At 50.7% G+C, this 21,164-nt stretch overlaps 1 protein-coding gene across 1 annotated transcript; it reads right to left on the bottom strand.

Annotated features, from left to right (window-relative positions):
- Positions 1–954: 954 nt before the first annotated feature.
- MYOD1 (myogenic differentiation 1) lies at positions 955–3,753 on the bottom strand. The gene is made up of 3 exons (XM_059709063.1): positions 2,880–3,753; positions 2,374–2,452; positions 955–2,054 (listed from the first exon to the last, which is right to left on the bottom strand). The coding sequence occupies exons 1-3, from the start codon at positions 3,504–3,506 to the stop codon at positions 1,804–1,806; spliced, it is 957 nt and encodes a 318-aa protein (XP_059565046.1). The 5' UTR covers positions 3,507–3,753; the 3' UTR covers positions 955–1,803.
- Positions 3,754–21,164: the final 17,411 nt, after the last annotated feature.

Genomic DNA, 21,164 nt, shown 5'->3' with positions numbered 1-21,164 from the left:
AAGTGCCTCTGTGTGTATTTGTGTGAGTATGTGTGTGTATGAACTCTCCCCTGTGGTTGTGTGTGGGTTGTTTTTCTTGTTTCTCAAGATTCAGCTCAAGTGGCACCTCTTCCCCAGCACCTTGGCTAAATCAGTGGCCCCATCTCTGCTCCCAGAGTGTCCATATCTTGATGAGAGCATCTGTGCCACCTGCGGGATGCAGGTTTGCACGTGCCCCTCTCCTTGCAGGGTCTGGGTCTTAGGGGATCAGAGTGCTGGCTGAGATGCTCTACCTGAGGTGCCTGGTTACTGGCTGAGCTGAGACGTCTGGGCCTGCCTCATCTTCAACGATGTCCCCTTGTGTTTACACCTATCGCTAAGAGCCTGTGAGTACCAGGCAGCTTGCCATGCCCCTTTACACTCGTTTAGTGTTTCCTTGTAATGCGGTGAGCACCATAGCACACCCTCTGTACCCATGAGGATTCTGAGTGGCACCTGGGGCCATGACTTCTCAGTGACCCTTCTGGCTCCCCTCTGTGTATGGAGAAGTGTGATTCTCAATCTCTTATGCTCGTCAGAATCACCTGGGAAGCTTTTGGAAATACCAATATCCACCCCAGCCAGTGTGTCTCAGTGGTTGAGCATCAACCTATAAACCAGGGGGTCATAGTTCAATTCTCAATCAGGGCACATGCCCAGGTTACAGGCTCTATTCTCAGTGTGGGGTGTGCAGGAGGTAGCTGATCAACGATTCTCTCTCATCATTGTTTCTATCTCTCTTTCCCACTTCCTTCCTATCTGAAATCAATAAAAAATATATTTTAAAAAAAGGAAATACCAGTATCTGGCCCCAGGTGTCTGGGGCAGATAGATAAAACAGATTCTCAGGGGTGAGGTGGGGGCAGGCATGGATCACTTTATAAACTAGTCAGATCATTCTAATATGCATCTGACATGAGAACCACTGACTGACGTGTGATCATGTTGGTCATGGTCATAAGAACCTCCCCACATGTTGGAGACACAGGTGCCCCTCCATTCCTTCTCCCAGCTCCTCCTTGCAATCCGCCTGCCACCTGCAGGGCTAGCTGCTGTATTGGGTCAGTAGTCTGCCCCGACCCCTAGGGAAAGCCAGGACCGCCTTGGTATAAATTAGCATTTTTATTTCCAACACCTGAGCGAGGCCAGCGGCTCGCCCCCCTTTGGTATAAACATACAAAGTTCCTTTCGCACTGCACACCATGCCTCAGAGATAAATACAGCCCTCGGGGCTCCTGCTCGGGCAAAGCAACTCTTATTTACAGGAATAGATTACAAAAGTATTACAAAAAGTGGTCCTGAATAGGGAGTGGGAGAGGTTACCGTTACACTTGTTACACTTGGGACCGGAGCTCGGCGCGCAGGGGGTGGGAAAGAGCTGTCTCCAGGGCTCACGAAAGGAGAGGCCATGACCGACGACGGACCGCATAAGGGATTGGGGCGTATGGGTTGGGGCCTAGGTCTGCGCGAGTCCCACCCACGCGGCAAGGGGTGAGGAAGAGGAAGGGCCTGGCCCCTCTAGGATCAGCTCTGGCCCACGGAGGAACACAGACCGCTCATCGCAGTGGGTCTCAGGGAAGGGTGGGGGAAAAAAGACTGTGTCCTTGCTCTGGGGTACGAAGGCGGAAACACATCAGTTCTCCTGCCTCTCCTCCCTCGCGAGGGGTCGCTTTTAAAGCGCGATTGGGGGCAGTGGTTCAATCTTTTGGGCGCGAGGGAACCCTAGGGGCACCATCCCTCGGGCGGTGGATCGCGTCGTCCTTCCACACGGGCCCGTCGACACCCTCAGAGCACCTGGTAGATCGGGTTGGGGTTCGCGCCCCCGGGGCACTGCGGCGCAATATCGGGGGTAGGGGTTGGGGCGCCGCGATCGTCCTCGTCCGGGGCGGCCGCCTCGTGCGCGCCCGGGGACGGCTCGGGCGGCGGGTCGGCCAGCAGAAGCGCGGGCGCGGCGGGGCTCTCGGTGGAGATGCGCTCCACGATGCTGGACAGGCAGTCGAGGCTCGACACTGCAGCGCTCTTCCCGGGCCTCGGTTCTGCGCGGGGAGGGAGAGGTTAGTATGCAGGGGGTGAGTCTCCGACAACTCTCCCACGCGGGTCCCCGTGCTTTGGGGCCGACCGGAAACGGATGGCCTGCCACTGTCCGGCGCGATCCACCGAGAGTGCGGGCAAAAAGAGAGGGAGCTAAGCGCTTAGTATTTCGTTCCTTGCACCTTCTTCCAGGATTTGTGTGTGTGGAGCGGGGGTGGGTGGGGAGGTGGGGGAGGTGGGTGTGTGTGTCGGGGGGACGGTCCTAGGGAGGGGGAAGCCAAGATTGTTCAAAGGGGAACGTGGGAACGAGGCGCGAATACGCACCGCTGGGCGCCTGGCTGAAGTAGGAGCCATCGTAGCAGTTCCGTCTCCGGGCGCCGCTGGTGGGGCCGCTGTAATCCATCTGCAAAGGGCAAGGGCGATCGACTCAGGCCGCGGGGCCACTGGAACATCACTCTCTGTGTCCCCACCCCAGCTCCCCAAGTCTCAGCCACGAATTTCCTGTCCTACTTGATGGTGGAGCTGGGATTAGGGTGGACAGGAGCTGTCAGGCCAAGTAGAAGGCGGACAGTCACCTAGGAGTACATATCTTAACTTTGGAAATAGGAATACGGCCGGGGGTGGGGAACAGACCACGGCGCAGCAGTGTTCTAATAGCACTCCCAATCAGGTGGCTCGCATGTTTGCCGTGCGTCCCCCAAACACTACCCAGGACACGGGATCCACTCCCCGGAAGGTTCCCTGTCCAACCCTCCCCACAGAGGAAATGCTTCACAGATGTACCCCGAGAGCTGCCCCACTCCTCCTCTATCCCGGGGTTCCAGCCTCACCATGCCGTCGGAGCAGTTGGAGCGCGGGCTGGATGCGTCGGAGTCGCCGCTGTAGTGCTCGCCGCCGCGGCCAGAAGGCAGCGGGCCGGGCGCGTAGAAGGCAGCCGCGGTGCCAGGGGGCGCGGCGTCCTGGTCGCGTAGCAGCGCCTGCAGTCCCTCGATGTAGCGGATGGCGTTGCGCAGGATCTCCACCTTGGGCAGCCGCTGGTTAGGATTGCTAGACGTGCAGCGCTTGAGCGTCTCGAAGGCCTCGTTGACTTTGCTCAGGCGGCGCCGCTCGCGCATGGTGGCAGCCTTGCGGCGGTCGGCGTTGGTGGTCTTGCGCTTGCACGCCTTGCAAGCCCAGAGTAGACAGCGGCCCGCCTGGTGGTGCCCACTAGGCGCGCGCACATGCTCGTCCTCGCGGGCGCCGGGGGCCGGGTGCACAGCCGCAGGGAAGTGGGAGTCCTCAGGTTTCAGAAATGCGCCCACGTGCACGAGGCGCGGGTCCAGGTCCTCAAAGAAGCGCAGGTCCGGGGAGTCGAAACACGGGTCATCGTAGAAGTCGTCCGCTGTAGCAAAGTTGCAGAGAGAGCCGTCGGGACCCGTCAAGTCTACGTCGCGTAGCGGTGGCGACAGCAGCTCCATATCTCGGCCCGGGGCGGCTCAGTCCAGGCTTTGCCCAACCCCAGCGGCAAGGCTTGCCCTAAACTTTCTGCCACCCTGGAGCCCCGGCCGGGCGCCGTGTGATAGCAAAGTGCTGGGGGTCTGGATGTATACCCACTCACCCCCCACCCTGCCTTGTCCGGTCCGGCCTGACGGGCACCCGGGAAAGTGGCGGCAGTGCCCTGGGGCTTCTCCACCCCTAACTTCAAGCCGGGCGCCGGGGGGCTATTTATCCAGTAGTAGCCTACGGGTCCCCCGAGCTAGAGCCGGCTGCTGGGGGCGGGGGCGCCCGAGGCCAATAGGAGCAAGGAAGGGAGGAGCTTGGGATCCCCTGGGTGGCCGCGGAGGCCATCCCCCTACCTCTCCACACCCGGAGCGCGCGCGCTCTGACTCCTCCCCAGGCAGCAAGGGAGGCAGAAGCTGGCAGCGCGACGCGGCGCGGCTGCCCTTGGCTCCCGGGCACACTCTTTCCAAACCTCTCCAGCACAAGACTCTCCCTGTGTCCACAGGAAACGCTGGCCAAGGGCGCTCACCTCCCAACTGACTTTGGGTTCCTCTGTCCTCTGATTTGGGGTAGGAGGACCCAGAAACAGGGTAGGCGTAGAAGTCAGATGGGAAGAGATTTGGAGAGAGACACACTCAGAGCTGAGATAGTGAGTCCGTGAGAGATATACCCAAGAGGCTGAGAGACAGTCAGAAAGCAGAAGGCTAGAGTCAGAGGCAGAGAAACGCGCAAACGAGAGAGAGACTCGAGAGATGGACTCCGAGAGTCTGAGTGGGTAAACCTGAGTCAAACTGGACGTGACAGCCTGCTCATTAGGCCAGCTCCTGCTGTCTTCCCTGGACGTTTGGAAGTCCAGCTGCATCTATACTGGAGTCTAGGATTGCTGCGAAAGCTTTGCACTAAGCTTTCCAAATGCAGCTCCGGTCCCTGCTTTGAGGGAGGAAAATGGACTCCTTGACCATCTCAACCTGGGGTATCCAGTGCCGCTCTAGGAGGCACTATCTCTTCATCTGGAAAGAAAACTCCATCTGCTCAGGTCTTGCCTCCTGTCTGGCCCGCAGTGCTGCACCAGAAATGCTCTTTGCGCAAAAGCCTCGAATACCCAGACCCATCCTGAGAACACCACTTCAGTGTGGAGTTTGCAGAACAATGACTTAAGTTCAGTACAGACCCCAGTTTCCTGTCTGATTTTGTGGAAGTCACTGGCCTTCCGAGCCTATTTCCTCACTTTGCAAATTTGGGGATAATAATAGTGATCTCTAGGAGTGATTGTGGTGAGAATCTGGAGACAAAAGATGTGGTAGCCCACAGTCTGAGGTGCAAGGCTATATTAACAAGAAGGGCTTGCTTCTGTCACTGGCAACGGTGGACTGTGCCCTCCCTGTAGGCTCCCCAGCTGTTGGCTGGGCATTGAGAGCCCTGACAGGGGCCATGTAGTCTCAGGGCTCAGCTCTCACTGAGGCTGCAGCTGCATTTCTTCCCAGAGGGCCACTGCAGAGACTGAGAATAGGAGGAGGCGGCCACCCCATGGGATCTCTGGCTCCCTCACAAGCCCTGGGGTGTACCTACCCCCATAGGGCTTGTCAGCCTCTTCCTGAATCTGCAGTCCACACATTCCTCTCAGCACTCTGGCTAGAGGTCTCACTTGGACTAGACACTCCCTTGGGTCTCTTCTTCTGGAGCACAGAGATAGAAGCAAGAATGATTTTTGTGCCTTTCCCACTGACTTCTGGAAGCCTTCCTGACTGGTTCCCTGGATGCTGGGAAGCCCCCTTTCCCCACCAAACCTAGAGAGGGCTCTTTTGGAGCCCTGCCTTCTTCACTCGTAGTAGTGCTGAAAAGCCCTCTCATGAAATGTTCGCCTCCCTTGGCTCCATACCACCACTTTCATTTATTTATTGAACACACATTATGGAGCATCAATTTGGTGTGCCAGGTACTGGTCCAGGTGTTGAGGATAAAGTAATGAACAAAATTAATGGTGCTTACATTTTAGGGTAGGGTGCTAGACAATAAATGAATAAACAAAGAAATATACTGTATGATGTCAGGAGGTTATACGTTCTATAAAAAAAATAAAACAAGGCAAGGGAACAAAGTAATGAAGATTATTTCATTATATGGAGTGGTCCGGGAAGACCTCTTTAGGCTGATTACATTTGAGCAGAGTCCTGAATGAAGGGGGTGGAGCAGAAGTAGACATCTGGAGCCAGACAGAAGGAAAAGCATGTGCAAAAGTCCTGGGGCAGGATTGTGTTTGGTAGATTTAAAGTACAGCAAGGAGGCCGGTATGCCCGGAGAAGGGTGAGCCAGTGGGAGAGTGGTGGGAGATAGGGTCAGAGGGGGAGCAAAGAAATTGTATTCTGGAAAGTCATTGGAGGGCTTTAGCAGAAGAGAAGAATGTCATAATCTGACTTACATTTTAACAGGAGCATAGTGGTTATAGAGAGCAAGGGCAGAAGCAGGGAGAGCAAATGGAGGCTATTGCAATATTCCAAGTGAGTAGTAATGGTGGCTTAATGTGGGTGGCAGCTGTAGAGATGGTGAAAGTGGTTGAATTCCAGATATATTTTGAAGATGGAGTCAGCAAGGCTTATTCATAATTGGATGTGGGCACTGAGATGAGAGGACTTAAGGAGGACTCCTGGAAGAGTGAAGTGGGGGAAGAGCAGGTTTGTGGGTGACAGATCAAGAGTCTGAGTTGGGGCAAAATTTGAAATGCATATTCAATATCCAGGTGGAGATGTCAAGTAGGCAAGAGGATTTACGAGACCGGAGTTCCAGAGGAGAGATCTGCATGTGGAGGACCTCTCCACTTAACCTCTAAGACATCTCTCAAGTCTCTCCATCTCCAGTGTCACCATCCTGGACTGAGCTGCCACACTGCTGGCATGGACAACCCCAACCGCCTCCTGGCTACTCTTCTTACTTCCACTCTTGTTCCAGTGTATTCATTCACTACACGTCAGCCTGAGTAATCCCTTAAAGACATAAATGGGATTATAACCCTCTTCTGCTTCAAACTCCCTAACAGCTTCTCATTGCATTTAGAGTAAAGTCTCATTTCCTCACCCTGGCCTAGAAGACCCTGCATGAGCTCCCTCAGCCCATCTCTGGAATTTCACCTGAATCACTGTCCCCTTTGAAATCCATTCTAGCCTGACCACCTTTCTTGTTTTCCAACCCTCTGAGCACGGTCCTGCCTCAGGGCCTTGTTCTTGCTGATTACAGCATCCTCTCCTGGGCTCTTCAAGATTGGTTGCTTTTCATATATCAGGTCTTAGCTCACATGTCTCTCACCACCCTAAGGTAACTGGGTCATATCAACCTGCTCATTTCCTTCTTAGCACAGCTACTCCTTAATTATCTTCTTTATTAGTTTTGTTCATTGATTGATGTAGCTCCATAAAGGCAGGGACGTTTTGTTGAACATGGCATTTCCAGAAACCAACACAGTGGCTGTCACATAGTACAAACTTGATAAATGTCGAATGAATGAATGGGTGGCCCTTTGAATCTCTATATTTGAACTTCTTGAAATGTGTCATTAATGAAGATGGTTGTATTTCTTTTAAACTGGACAGTTGCATAGATGATTAGAGATGCGTGCTCAGTCACACTTGCTCTTCCCAGGCAAGACTAAGGCCCGTTGACCTGGGGCATGTTACTTTATGTTGAGCAATTACACATGGCTTGCTATAAAATTGTAAAAGTTTACCAAAGAGAGATTTGGTGCTTATTGTAAGCTTGAGTCTTTTCATTTGACTACCACTCACAGTGAAGAATGTGAATAATTGTTACATTAGTGATTTAGATTGAAACAAACATTCTTCCCACTTGCTCAGGCCTCAGCAGAATGCCTGGCACATAGTAGGCACTCAGTAAACATTTGTTGGATGAATGAATGAGTGAGTCAAACCATTTTATTGAAGAGTACTTTGAGATTTCCAGGTGAGCTCTTCCAACCACATATCCATACAAATCTAGACTTTTCTCAAACCTGAGCAAGCAAAGAAAACACAGAAATAAATTGCACGCTGAGACTTAAATGATTACAACTTGGCTTTTTTGTGTGTTTTGCATTCAGAAAAACAACCTCAGGGCTGCCATCAAGGTGACAATAAATACATGTTATGTTTAAACTTACCAAACACGTTTAATATTTTATCCCTTGTGGCTCAGGAATCTAAACTGCTGTGGTAGCTTTCAACGTGATTTGGAGCTTTATCTTCTTCTTCAGTAATTAGGGAGCACTTTTTAAAAACGCTCACACACCCTAGAGGTGCACGCCACTTTCATATTAGACTTCCGCATGGAATTTTGTTTGCTACGAGGCTTCTGCTGCTTGATGAGTTTGGGAATCCCTGGGCTCGGTGAGCATCGCAGATCTCTCCGGGACTGGGACCCATGCCGGCCCAAGGTCGCTCTCCTGGTTGTGCCGCTGCATCTTTTGGGGGAGGCTTGCCAGCACCACCATCTCATCCCTGTTGCTAGAGAAGGATATCCTGAGCCCTGCTGCTGGGTTGGGGGCAGGGAGGAAAAGGACATCAAGTTTGGAAGCTGAAAGAGTCCAAATCCTAATATTGCAGAGTCTAGTCAAGGGTGTCCCTCGGGGATTTGTCCTGGGTGAGCTCAATGACAATGTGCTGAGGGTCCTATGGAGGGGCCACCCCCCCCAGTACCTCTTCCTCCAATTCAAGGCTGAGCAGACTGGTGGGCTATCTGATTTGGGGCAAGTGCACACCTCACCCCGGGCCTTGGTTTTCCGTTCTTCTCACGGAAGAGCTCTTTTGGTAGCAGGTGGGGGGTGGGGAGGGCTCCCTGCCTCTTCTTCCTCCACCCTCTCTAGTCCCCCCTCCTCAGCTCCCTGGCCTGCCTGCCTCAGGCTATAAATGGAGAGCCAGCCTCTGGACAGGAATGCTGAGCGTTCCTGGCTGGGCCCCGAAGTGTTGCGCCCTCAGGGAGCGGCCGGCCCCTGGGCTCCCGGCAGCCTTTTTATATATATATATAGCCTCTGGAAACCCAAGCCAGCCTGCACCTGTCCCGGTCCTCAAGCACCCTGCCCCTGCCCAGACTGGACGTGCGGCCTCTCCCTATGGCCTGGCACATGCCTGGCCTTGGATGAGGGTGCCACAGGGCCAGACGGTGAAAATATGAGTGGGCCAGGTGGGGCAGGGCCAGCTGCAGGTCCCCTCTCTGTCCCCAGGCTTTCCTTTCTTGTTTCTGGATGCACCCTGAGCACACTCCTCTGTCCCCTGCCAACCTTCCTCACTGGGGAAGTCTGAAACTGCCTGCCACATGGGCATGGCTCCCGCCCTGGGCCCATCTGGGTGGTCAGAGGGTATACCCATGGTCCTAGATTCAGGGCCAGGGTCCCAGAGATTCTCCACAGATGGCCACACTTCCCACTTGGGGGTACTTTCCAGCCTCTCACATATCAGCAGGGCTTGGGAGTTTAGCAGATGAACTGGGAGTTGAAGAAAAGGAATCCACAGGGAGGGGGAAGGGCACAGGGAGACCACAAATAGCAGGCAAACTTCCTTCCTGCCTTGGTGAGCAGGGGCGGCTGTGTGGGTGGTGTGTGCACTGTGGGCGCTGTGGGGCCCACGCCCACTGTCAGTCATCCACTCTAATCCACTCACTCACTCAGCAAATACTTATGCAGCTCGCGTTCTGTGCCAGGTGCTGGGAATAAAGCAAAACAACGTTCCCTGCCCTCGTGGAGCTGACATTCTAACAGAAAGAACAACAGGAAGCAGTGAGCACACTAATAAGGAAATGATGGGTATGCTAGCAGGTGAGATGTGCTGCGGGAACAATATTAAGAGCAGAGCAGGGTGAGCGGGATTGGGGTGTCAGGGCGGGACTGGTTGCAGAATTAGAGTGGTCAGGTTGACAAAGTGACATTTGAGCAAAGAGGTCAAAGGGATCTGGGGGTGAGCCATGTGCCCATCTGGGGAACCAACCCCTTTCCAGGCAGACAGAACATGCTGAGCACCTTCTATGGGACAGTCGCCATCCAGGAGCGGGATTCTATGGGGAGCAAGAAAGGCATGGCTCCTGCTCTTCCAGGAACGTGTTGCCTGAATGTCTGTTGCTGCCTGGGCTGGGTGAGGGGTGTGGGGCTGACATAAGATGGGGTTGAGGATGGATGGCTGACAGGGTGAGGTGAGGATGGGATGGTTCACAGGGTGAGGTGAGGTGAGGATGGGATGGTTCTTGCAGGTGAAAGCGTGTGTACAGTACATTGTGTACACGGGGAAGGGGCGCCTGGTGCCAGCGTGGCATTGTTGGAGGAGAAACCCCGGTAGCCTGCACTGCTTTTCACCCCAACAGCCCCACATGCCATGTGCACCTCACTCATGCATCCCTCACTCCCCTCTTACAGACAGGTTCTCCCCCAGGACTGGGAAGCCAGTGAAGGAAGTTAGCAGGAGCTCAGATGACTGACAGAGGCAGGGACGGCTGAGGCTCAATTTAAGATCCACCCGATATCTGCCTCCTGGAAAGACCGGGGTTCATTCATTCATTCGGTCTCTCTCCTTCAAGCTTATTCTTCATGTAATTAAGGCCTTTTTCTGCCTCTGAGGTGAGCACAGGGGTCTTCGTGGACCCAGATTCCCGGGGTCTGAAATACAAACTCACTGTGCTTTGCTAAAACAGCACAAATAAGGTGACTATTTGTGTGAAGGCGGGCATGTTAAGGGTTCTGTTAAGACAGAAAGCTCATGAGAAGGCCTCTCTGAGTAGCTTTTTAATCGACACATGTAAGAATTTGTGAATGGCCAGAGGATGTCCCTCTGTCTCTCCTGCCGATGATGCCAAGGGTCCAGCGTATGGGTCCAGGACAGAGTGACAGGCACATTTCCCTGGATGGACCATTTGTCCTCACCCACATACCTCCCTCCCGCTTTCTGCTGTGTCATAGTTATGAGCACCTCATAAACTGTGGACACCTCACACTCCATCTACACCTCCCAAACCGAACACCTCTTTCACATCGTGTGCACTTCACACTCCAAGGGAACCCCACACTCCACGTGGACCTCACACTCGATGCACACATCTCACTCCATGTGAACCTCACACTCCACATGGACCTCACACTCCATGTACACCTCACACTCCATGTGAACCTCACACTCCACATGGACCTCACACTCCATGTACACCTCACACTCCATGCACACATCTCACTCCATGTGAACCTCACACTCCACGTGGACCTCACACTCCAGTGGACCTCACACTTCACATGGACCTCACACTTCAGTGGACCTCACACTCCATGTACACCTCACACTCCATGTGGACCTCACACTCCATGTACACCTCACACTCCATGTGGACCTCACACTCCATGTACACCTCACACTCCACGTGGACCTCACACTCCATGCACACATCTCACTCCACGTGGACCTCACACTCCATGCACACATCTCACTCCATGTGAATCTCACTCCATGTGACCCTCACACTCCACGTGGACCTCACACTCCATGTGAACTTCACACTCCATGTACACCTTGCATTCTGTTTACACCTTCCACACCATGTGCACCTCACTCATGCGTATATCTCACATAAAGGACATATCTTCCATACTGTGTACACCTCTCACACCATCTCTGCTTCACACACGTTCCACATCATATACTCTGTATGCCTCATATTCCTTGTATTCCTCACACGTGTATATACCTTACATGCTGTGTACCCCTCACCTACAGAACACACCTCATGCCTATGTCCACACCACACCCGTGTCTCACACTCACTGCTCATATTCTGCATCAGGTACGTCCACACCTTGGTCCCAGTGTGAATACTTGCCTCCACCTAGGTGTCTGTTGTCCCCTACTCCATCCAGAAGGAAGACACTAAGGGGCTGTGGCATCCATCTCTTCTTTGCAGTTTCTAATATAACTTAAAAAAACACCCTCACCTGAGGATATGTTTTTATTGATTGAATGAGAGAGAGAGAGAGAGAGAGAGAGAGAGAGAGAGAGAGAGAGAGAGAGACAGAGAGAGAGAGAGACATATTAACTGATTGCCTCCAGTATGTGCCCAACCGGGGATCAAACCTGTTACCTTTAGGTGTAGGGGACGATGCTTCAACCAACTGAGCCACCGGCCAGGGCTCTATTTTAAACTTTTTACTTTGAGTCTTCCTGCCTAGAGAAGACCAGGCCTTCATGTAAGGGCTGAGGGAGGAGCAGCTCTGGGCAGAGGAGAGGACTGGTGATGGGAGGCCTGGTGATGGGGGCAGCACATGTGGCAAGTTCCAGTGGGCAGCTGTGGGGGCCTGGGGAGGGGCCTTGGCTCCCTACCCCTCTACCATTGCCTCCATTCTGCCCAATCGGCCCACCTGCCAGCCTGGGGGGCTCCAAGGAGCCGGGATTAAGGCACACACAGCCGTTGGGCTCTAGGGACAGACACCAGCTGTTGCCCCCAGCAGCTGCCCCAGCCATACGCTTCCAAGGGGAGATCGCATGCCTTGGGGCCTGATTCTTTCCTCTAAACCTGCCCACCCCTGTCCAGTGGCACCAGGGCAGGTTTCCTGGCAGAGAGAGACAGAGGGAAAGGGCCTCATGAGTGGTATCCAGGCTGCCCAGGACACCTGTCATCTGCCTCTGCTCCATATCTTGTCTTGCCACCTCCATGAAGCTCTCCTGGATTGCTGCTTCCCCCCCTGGTTTTGAAAAGTGATTTACAGTCTATGTGCCCCAACAGGCCTACTGTCCCTCCATTCCTCAAGCATTCTGTAAGCACCTACTCTGTTCCCAGGCTCCAAGCTAGGCACTGTGGCAGGATCTAAGGTGTTTCAGACAGGGTCTCTGGCCTCTGGGAGCTCCATCTAGTGGGGAGCGGGAGACCCACAAGTGAGTCATTAAAACACCCTATGGGAGCACCCGGGGTGGGTGACGAACTTTCCTGTGAATCTCCAAGAAGACTTCCCCAAGGGGGACATATTGGGACTCTTCTTGGGTATTGAAGGATGAGAAGGAGTGGCCAATGGGAGAACAGAAGGAAAAGGCTCTCCAGGCTTAGAGAATCGCAGGAGCAAAGGCCAGAAGGCATGACAATATGCCACATACAATGTTTCCCCTGTGGCTGACGTTGCATCCGGGGTTCCTTTGGTCATTTGGGACCTTTGGTAATTTGTGATCCTTCAGATCCCCAGAGGGATAAATGGGGGTCTGAGGTAAAGCCCACCAGTTAAGACAAGCAAGACAACAGGTTAAATCAAGGGTAGACAGCGGAGTGAGGAGGGATTGCAGGGGAGGACAGTAAACGTGCAGTGGTGGGAGCCTGGACTGGAGCCCAGAGACCAGGGTTTTCACTGTGCTGGCTGTGTGCTGCGTGTGATACTCTCTGAACCCTCCCACGCCCCTTCCTAGGTCTCATTTTCTCCATCTAGAATGAGCTATTGGACTCCTGGCTCCACTCACACTAAGGAAGAGGTCTTGCCATGGTCCCTGCTTCTGCCTGGCCCCCCAGCCTCCCTCATGGGCCTCCCTTCCCTGTATGGAGGGCAGAGGCCTGTTCTTTGACTGTCCCCCTGGCCCAGCACAGAGCTGGGGGTGGGGGAAGCAGAAGCCTGAGTGAGGCTGGGGCTCAGCATGAGATGCAGAAACCTGTCCCTCAGACTGAAAGGCACTTGACTTTTTGTCTCTCACCCCAGTGAACACCAGGGGCCATGAATGTCATAGTCTTTGGCTTCTTCTGAAGAGATAGCACAACCTCTCAGGCCCTGTCTGAACTTGGCTTTCAAAAATATGGATCTGGTTCAGCCAGTGTAGCTCAGCAATTGAGTGTCAACCTATGAACCAGGAGGTCACGGTTCAATTCCTGGTCAGAGCACATGCCTGGGTTGTGTGCTCCATGCCCAGTAGGAGACCTGCAAGAGGCAGCTGAATAATGATTCTCTCTCATCATTGATGTTTCTTTCTCTCTCTCTCTCTCTCTCTCTCTCTCTCTCTCTCTCTCTCTCTTCTCCCTTCCTCTCTGAAATATATATATATATATATATATATATATATATATATATATATATATATATATATGTATATATATAGAGAGAGAGAGAGAGAGAGAGAGAGAGAGAATATGGTGCTGATCTTGCCTGACACAGACACCAGTGCCTGGAGCTGTGTGCTCAGGGGTCTCCTCTGGACTTAGAGGGCAGATCAACCCAGACGCCAATGCTGGCTCTGCCCCTTACTTACCTTGGGTAAGTCACTTCTCCTTTCTGAGTCTCACTTTCTGAAGCTGTAAAATGTGACTAGTCCCAGCACCCACCTCCTAGGACTGTAAGAGTGCAATTCGCGAAGGCATGTGTCTCGTGTGGTGCACAGCAGGAGTTTGGGGATTATTATTGCCCTGTTTGCTCTCCCTTTGGATGGAAGCTATGAGCAAGCAGTGGGTGGGGTGGGGATGGGGCACTGGGTGGCCTGGCTATTCTGGGCTATGGACTTCTTGGAACTGGGGGCCATGGTGGGATGTGGGGCGGCTGGAAGTGTAGGTAACCATGCAGCCTGTGAAGTATTGTCTGCAGCAGCGGGCGTCACTGCCTCTACTGTGCGCACGGGCAGCCTGCCAGTCGCCCCCAAACAAAGCCTGGTCCTGGGGGAGCAGAGCGGACTGATGACAGATGCAGAGAGGCTGGTGCAGGCAGGGCCAGGAGGCGGGGGCTGGGAGAGGCCCAAGGAGGCAGCTCTGTGCAAAGCATCCCCAGAGAAAGCTGGGCCCAGCAGAGTCCACATCGCAGCGGCCAGTGGCCCTGCCCCGCCCCGACACCAGTGACAGCATTTATTCCCATTGTACATTCCCGCTGTACAGGGACTCTGAGCAACTTGCCCAGGGCTCAGATAAGTTCAGATATGGCAGCTCTGGGACAGGAGCATGGGTTTCTTGGCTCTCCATACCCAGCCAACTCTACAGAGCCCAGACCTTGGGGACAGGGGAATGGAGTCAATGGCTTCTTGAGGCCCCTTAATGGCCAGCATTCTCCAAATGAATAAAAATGAACTTGTTCCATTTCATGCCCTTGAGGCAGGGACACTTTCACCTGTGTTACTCAAAGGCAAACACAGGGTCACCAGGGCTGGCACTGACTTGATTTCTCTATGGTCAAGAGGGTCACCCTCTGCCCTGACATTTGGCCGCTGACCATCTGGCTCAGGGGTTTTGCGTCTCATTGCCCCTCCGTAGCGATTTTCGGATGAGGGCTCAGAGTGTGCTTGTCCCAGGGACTAGGGAGAGGCAGGGAGATGGGGAGAAAAAGATATCTGGTCTTTGGGACTTGCTGGGTCCATCGAATTTGCTCCCATTCCATTCAGTCCTTCCCCTGCCTCTTCTTCCCTCTCCAGCCTAACCTCCTATTTCACTCTTCATTATGAAGATTTTCAAACATTTAAATAGACACAATAGCTCAATTAGCCCCATCATCAGCTCCCACAACCATTAACCCATGTCCAAACCTGACCTGTTAACATCCTGCCCACTTCCTCCCCTCCTGTATTATTCTGAAACAAATTTCAGACGTCATATCATTTCATATGTATATGTATATATATATATATATATATATATATATATATATATATATATATATATAATTATATATTTATAAAAGATAAGAACCAATTTTTACATTAGCACAATACCATTAGTGGCTGGAAGTGTTAAAAAATCAATAGTAATTCCTTAAACCATCAAATATCCAATTAGTAATCAAATTTCCAATGATCTCATAAATGTTTTTGTTTCTTTGAATCAGGATCCAAATAGGGGCTATACATTGCGATTGGTTGACCTGTCTTTTAAGTCTCTTCAAACCTAAAAGTTCCTCCTCCGCAACTTTTTGTTTCCTTTGCAATATATTTATTGGGGGCGGGGGGAGGTATGTTTGTCCTATGGAGTTTCATATGATCTATTTTCTGATTGCATACTGACAGTGTTTTGTCATGTGTTTTTTTAAATATTTTTATATACTGATATAATTTTTAGCTTGAAACATGGCCACCTAGCAGAAGATTACATTTTCCAGATTCCCTTGCAGTGATCTGCGGCTATGTCAGTAAGTTCTGTCCAATTAGGTCTGAGTGAAAGTGATTTGCATGCAACTTCTTGGTTATGACTTTTTGTCTCCTTTCTTTCTTCCCTCCATTGGCTGGAATATGGGTGAATGGCAGGAGCTGGGGAATCCATCTATGGTAGACAGAATAATGAGCCACCAAAGATGACTACATCCTAATCCCCAGAACCTTTGGGTATGTTATCTTACATGGCATAAAGGACTTTGGAAATGTGATTAAGTTAAGCACATTGAGGGGAGATTATCCTGGGTTATCTAGGTGAGCCCAGTGTCATCTCCTGTGTCTTTATAAGAAAAGAGGGAGGCAGGCAAGTCAGAGTCAGAGAAGAAAATGTGACTACAGAAGCAGAGGTTGAAGTGATGTGTCCATGAGCCAAGGAATGCAGGTAGTTTATAGAGCTGAAAAAGGCAAGGGAAGAATTCTCCTCTAAAGCCTTCAGAAGGAAAACTGCTCTGCCAACACCTTGATCTTACCCTTGTAAGAACCATTTCAGACTTCTGACCACTATAATTGTAAGATAATAAGTTTGTGTTGTCTTAAACCACCAAGTTGTGGCAATGTTTCAGCAGCAATAGGAAATTAGTATACCATCTTAGATTCTGTGATGGAAGTTGCTTATTGAAGATTGCAGAGCAACAAGATAGAAAGAACCTGGGTTCCTGGTATTGTTGGGCTACTATACAAGTCTTTGACCACAGTCCTGAAATTTTATGTAAGAAAGGAGTAAACAAAAATTTTAGGTGTTTTTGTTGTTATAGAGGCCAAACTTGTCTCCTAATGAATACCTACCACGCAACTGGGCCCTGAGAAATAAAATGTGTAATGCATGTGGATGGCTGAGATAAGCCCAGGACATTAAGTAAACATAAACAAAAGGAGGCAAGAAATAGATGTTGGACTAAGTTGATCACAGCTAGGTAAGTAAAGATTGTTCTCTTCATTTTGCAGATAGGGCTAAGAGGTTGGTGAATCTCCCCCAGGCCAACAGATGGTGTGTTTCTGAGATGGAAGTAGAGATTCTGAAGTCGCTTCTGAGAAGGAAGAGCCACATAAAAGGAAGCAATGTAAGTCATGTGATTAAGCCTGCGGGCTCTGGGAGTCACACTGTGTAGGTTGTACACTTAACTCTGCCATTAACTGTGATTTTGGCAAGTCCCTTAAATATCTGAGCCTCAGTTTCCCCATCTAAAAAGTGGAGATATTAATTTACATACACAGACTTCTAGAATAGTTGATGTTTAAGAGCTCCTGACCACAGAAGGGAGGAAGAAGTGAAAGGGTTTGTCCTGCCTGGCCCCTCCTTCCATCAGCCTCTCTTTTATCCTACAGGAGGATGGAGACCGCGCTTGGCCTAATGGGAGCAACTATCAGCAAATGTGTAGAATCCAGGTATAACTGTATTAAAAATGTTTCCCAAGGGCGGCTCTCTGGCAACTCTCACCTCTCATAGCTCTCAGGAGGAGGGACCAGAATAGAGCTGGCAGTTTTATCACTTGTTGCAAATGGCTCCCATTGGCTTAGCTCACTTGACTATTCTTTCAACAAACCACGTGTTTTCACTTGGTGCCCAGCTCTGAAAGGTGTAAAATTGAATATGTTTTGATCTTTTCCTCTAAGTCTCTAATGTTCAAGGGAGGAGGATTATTGAGGAAATATTTGCTAATTAGTGCTAACTAGAGGAACCAGAATAGGCAAAGCAGAATATTCTAAAAGGGCATAGTTTTAGCTCTGGCCAGTGTGGCTTGGTTGGTTGGAGTGTCATTCAATTCCAGGTCAGGCACATACCCAGGTTTTGGGTTTGATCCCCTGTTGGTGTATGTACAGGAGACAACTGATGGATGTCTTCTTCTTCTTCTTCTTCTTCTTCTTCTTCTTCTTCTTCTTCTTCTTCTTCTTCTTCTTCTTCTTCTTCTTCTTCTTCTTCTTCTCTTCTCTCTCTCTCTCTCTCTCTCTCTCTCTCTAAAATAAAAAAAAGTTAAAAAAATAAAAGGGCATAGTTTTATAGGGACAGTCCAACAAAAGAATATAAAGTTCATGACTTCTGGAATAAGACCTAAGTTTGAATGCCAGACTTGCCACTTTGGGTTGTGTGTTTTTAGACAGACTATTTAACCACGTTGTGCTTTAGTTTCCTCATCTAAACAATGGTGTACCAAAACTTGAGAGCAATCAAGGTGTTCTTCAGTAGGTGAGAGGACAAACTGTGGTACATCAAGACAATGGACTATCATTTAGTGCTAAAAAGAAATGAGCTATCAGGCCATAAAAAGACATGGAGGAATCTTAAATGCTTATTACTACGTGAAAGAAGCCAATCTGAAAAAAAAAGCTGCATACTATATGATTGCAACTATATGAACTTCTGGAGACAGTAAGAAGATCAGAGTTAGCTAGGGGTTATGAGGTAGGGAGAGATGAATAGGTAGAGCACAGGATTTCTAGGGCCGTGAAACTATTCTATAGGATGCCATATTGGTGGATACATGTCATTATACATTTGTCCAAACAGATGGAATGTACAACACTAAGAGTGATACCTAAGGTAAACTATAGGCTTTGGATGATTATGATTCAATGTAGGTCCATCGGTTGTGACGAATGTATCACTCTGGTGCAGGGTGTTGATAGTGGGGGGCGGGGAGATTTTGTGTATGGGGACAGAGGGTATATGGGAACTCTCTGTATATTCTGCTCAATTTTGTTATGAACCTAAAACTGACCTAGAAAAGAGAGCCTATTTGATTTTTACAAAGGTGTGTATCTGTTATCCATCACCATGACAGTGCTATGTAATGATCCACCCCCAAATACAGTGTCTTCAAACAATGAGCATTATTTAGGTTACAAGTCTGTAAGTGGGCCACTTGGATGGGGCTGCTCTCCTGGACTCACCTAGGAAGCTGTTCTGGGCACAGCTGTGCTCACATGTGGTGGCCAACTGGCTGTTGGCTGTTCCAGGCTGGCCTTGACTGGGGTGACGGGGGCAGCTCAGCTCTTTTCTATCTCATCGTCAAGAAGGCTAGTCTGTACATGTTTTCACTGGAGTGGCAATGGTGCAAAAGTGGGCCACACCAAGTTACATGATTGAACTCAGAATTGAGGGAGAAATGTGCCTCTTGCTGTGAAGGGCTACAAAGTCATGTGGCAAAGGGCATGGGAACCAGGAGGAGTGAAGAATAGGGTTCATTCATATAATTAATCTACCACATGGGGATAACAGTATGTTTACCCCACAGGACTGCTGCAAGGATTAGATGGGGTCAGATATATGTATTTAATATAGACCTGGCCCATAATAGAAACGTATAAAGTAGTTAGTTCCTCTCCACCACAGAAATCTTAGGCTTCTCCTGGGACTTTTTGGATAGAATAGAAGATTCCGTTATTTTCTGGAGCCACAGCAGCAAAGGTTACCAAAGCTTAGAGGCGCTACACTGGGATCCTCTGCCATGTACCTGCTTTAGCTGTTTCTCAGGTTTGGTTTTCAGCCTTAACAAGCACAATGCCACTGGCTAGCACACATTCGCTCATCATTCACAGAGTTATGTTCATCTGAATAGATCCCTACCCAATGAAAGGAGTCATCAAAAGCCTTCCAGACCATGATTTCCCTCCTACTACACAGTCAGTACCTGAGAAATAAACATGGATTCTCCTGCCTTTTGAGCAATGATGATGATAACAATATTAATAACTCCCACCTACTAAGTAGGCAAAACAACCTCATCTGATTCTCACACTAACTCACCAAGGTCAGTACTGTTATGATCCCCATGTTGCAGACGAGGGCACTGAGGCTCAGAAAAGCCATTCAGCCAGCAAGTGGTGGATCTGGGCCTTGAACCCAAGTTTCTCCAACTCCAAGGCCAGTACTCTTAACTACTTCACCTTTTCTCCCTTAAAGGTCTTGTGTTTACTTGGCTCATTTCAAGTCAGAGGCCACTGGACATTTGTGTTCCCTTCTGGAAGCCTGCTTTAGCCATTCTCCATGCCCTCACATCACACTCTGACAAGGAATGGCAGATCCGTAGAGAGGGCTCATGATTGAAAGGGAATTTCTCCAGGTCTGTACAGGAGAGAGACCCCCAATCGGTAGGGCTGTCCTCTCTCCCAGAGTTACACTTGAAATTGCACCCTTCCCTTGAAGGCCAATGCCTGCTGGTCATTCCTGGGGATAGCCTGAGGTCTTGGCCAAAACCAAGGCCCTGAAACTGGCTTTCCTCCCAGGGCCCTGACCTCGCATAGCTTGTATCTAGGGGTCAGTGAGAAGCAGGACTACAGGAGGGAAGACAAGGCCCCAAACCTCAGGCCTGAGTTGGAGAAACCTGAGAAGGCCCCCGGAACAGCTGACTGTGGGCGCCACGTTTGGGAGGCGGCTGCCCCCTCCCCCCACACTGGCTGTGCTGTGAGTCACGGGTTTTAAGCTGAGCACTCTGGGAGATTAACCAGCTTTGTGACCAGCTGCTGGAGGAGGATACTTGGCCGAAAGAAGCAGGATAAAGTTACCCTCTCAGAAGTTTATAGGAAGGCCCATAAATGCCCCCAACGGCTGTGGGGCCCATGATCTGGGGCGCTCGAGGTGCTCCCCCAGCCCAGACCCTCAGTGGCTGTACTTATCCCCCCACTCCTCACCTACCCAGCGGGTTCTGCTGATCTGGCACCTATTGAGAATGCCCAGTGGTTCCAAGAGGGGTGGCGGGCAATGGGCCTTCCCATCCGGATGATACACATTAGGAACAGAACGCAGGCCGGAGTCAGTGGAGAGGACCTGACTCCTGCTTGACTCAGGCCTGGGGCAGAGGCTGGTGGGAAATACCCAGAGCAGGATGGTGGGCCAGTGACACAAAGGCTGTCCCAGGCGGGGTGAAATGGACAGGAAAGACCCACCCTAGGGCTCCAGAATGCATTCTGGGGCTGAAAGGGAGCCCTGGAATGGGGAGTTGGGAGGCTTGGGTTCTATTTGACTCTACCAGTGACCCTCTGGCCTTATAGTGTCCTCACTCACAAAAAAGAGGACTTTCTTAGACCAGTTGTTTTCAGATGGTGCCCTGTGGAGTCCTGGGCGATTCAGAAGTGCTACAGGGGTTCCACAAGGGCTGGATTAGAATTTCAGGCTGGTAAGTTTCTACAACTATCGTCCAGAACCCTTCCTCCCATTTCACATATTTATATTCACCAGAACAACCTCCTTTCCCCACCGATGAACTATCCATCAGTCAGAAGTGATTTGTTGAGAGCCTGCTATGTGGCAGGCCCTGTTGTGCCTGGTGGAGAGCAGTGGTGCTCTTTATAAGAAATATATGTGATACATTTGCACTAACAAAACTAATTTACAACAACAACACGTTACCTCGATGTACTTTATGTGCAGTGTCTCATGTCAGAACTCAACTGGAGATAGGATTCCTCTCCTAAAGAGGTGTGGCTTGGGGTGATCTACTGGGTGCCTTCTGTTTACCTGACTTAATTCCCAGAGCCCCGTTCCTCAAGGAAGACCCAGTAAGGGGTGAAGGGGAGGCATCTTGTGCCCAG

The sequence above is a fragment of the Myotis daubentonii genome, chromosome 9, assembly GCF_963259705.1.
Source record: "Myotis daubentonii chromosome 9, mMyoDau2.1, whole genome shotgun sequence".
Lineage (NCBI taxonomy): Eukaryota > Metazoa > Chordata > Mammalia > Chiroptera > Vespertilionidae > Myotis > Myotis daubentonii.
This window is presented reverse-complemented; position numbering and strand designations above follow the sequence as displayed.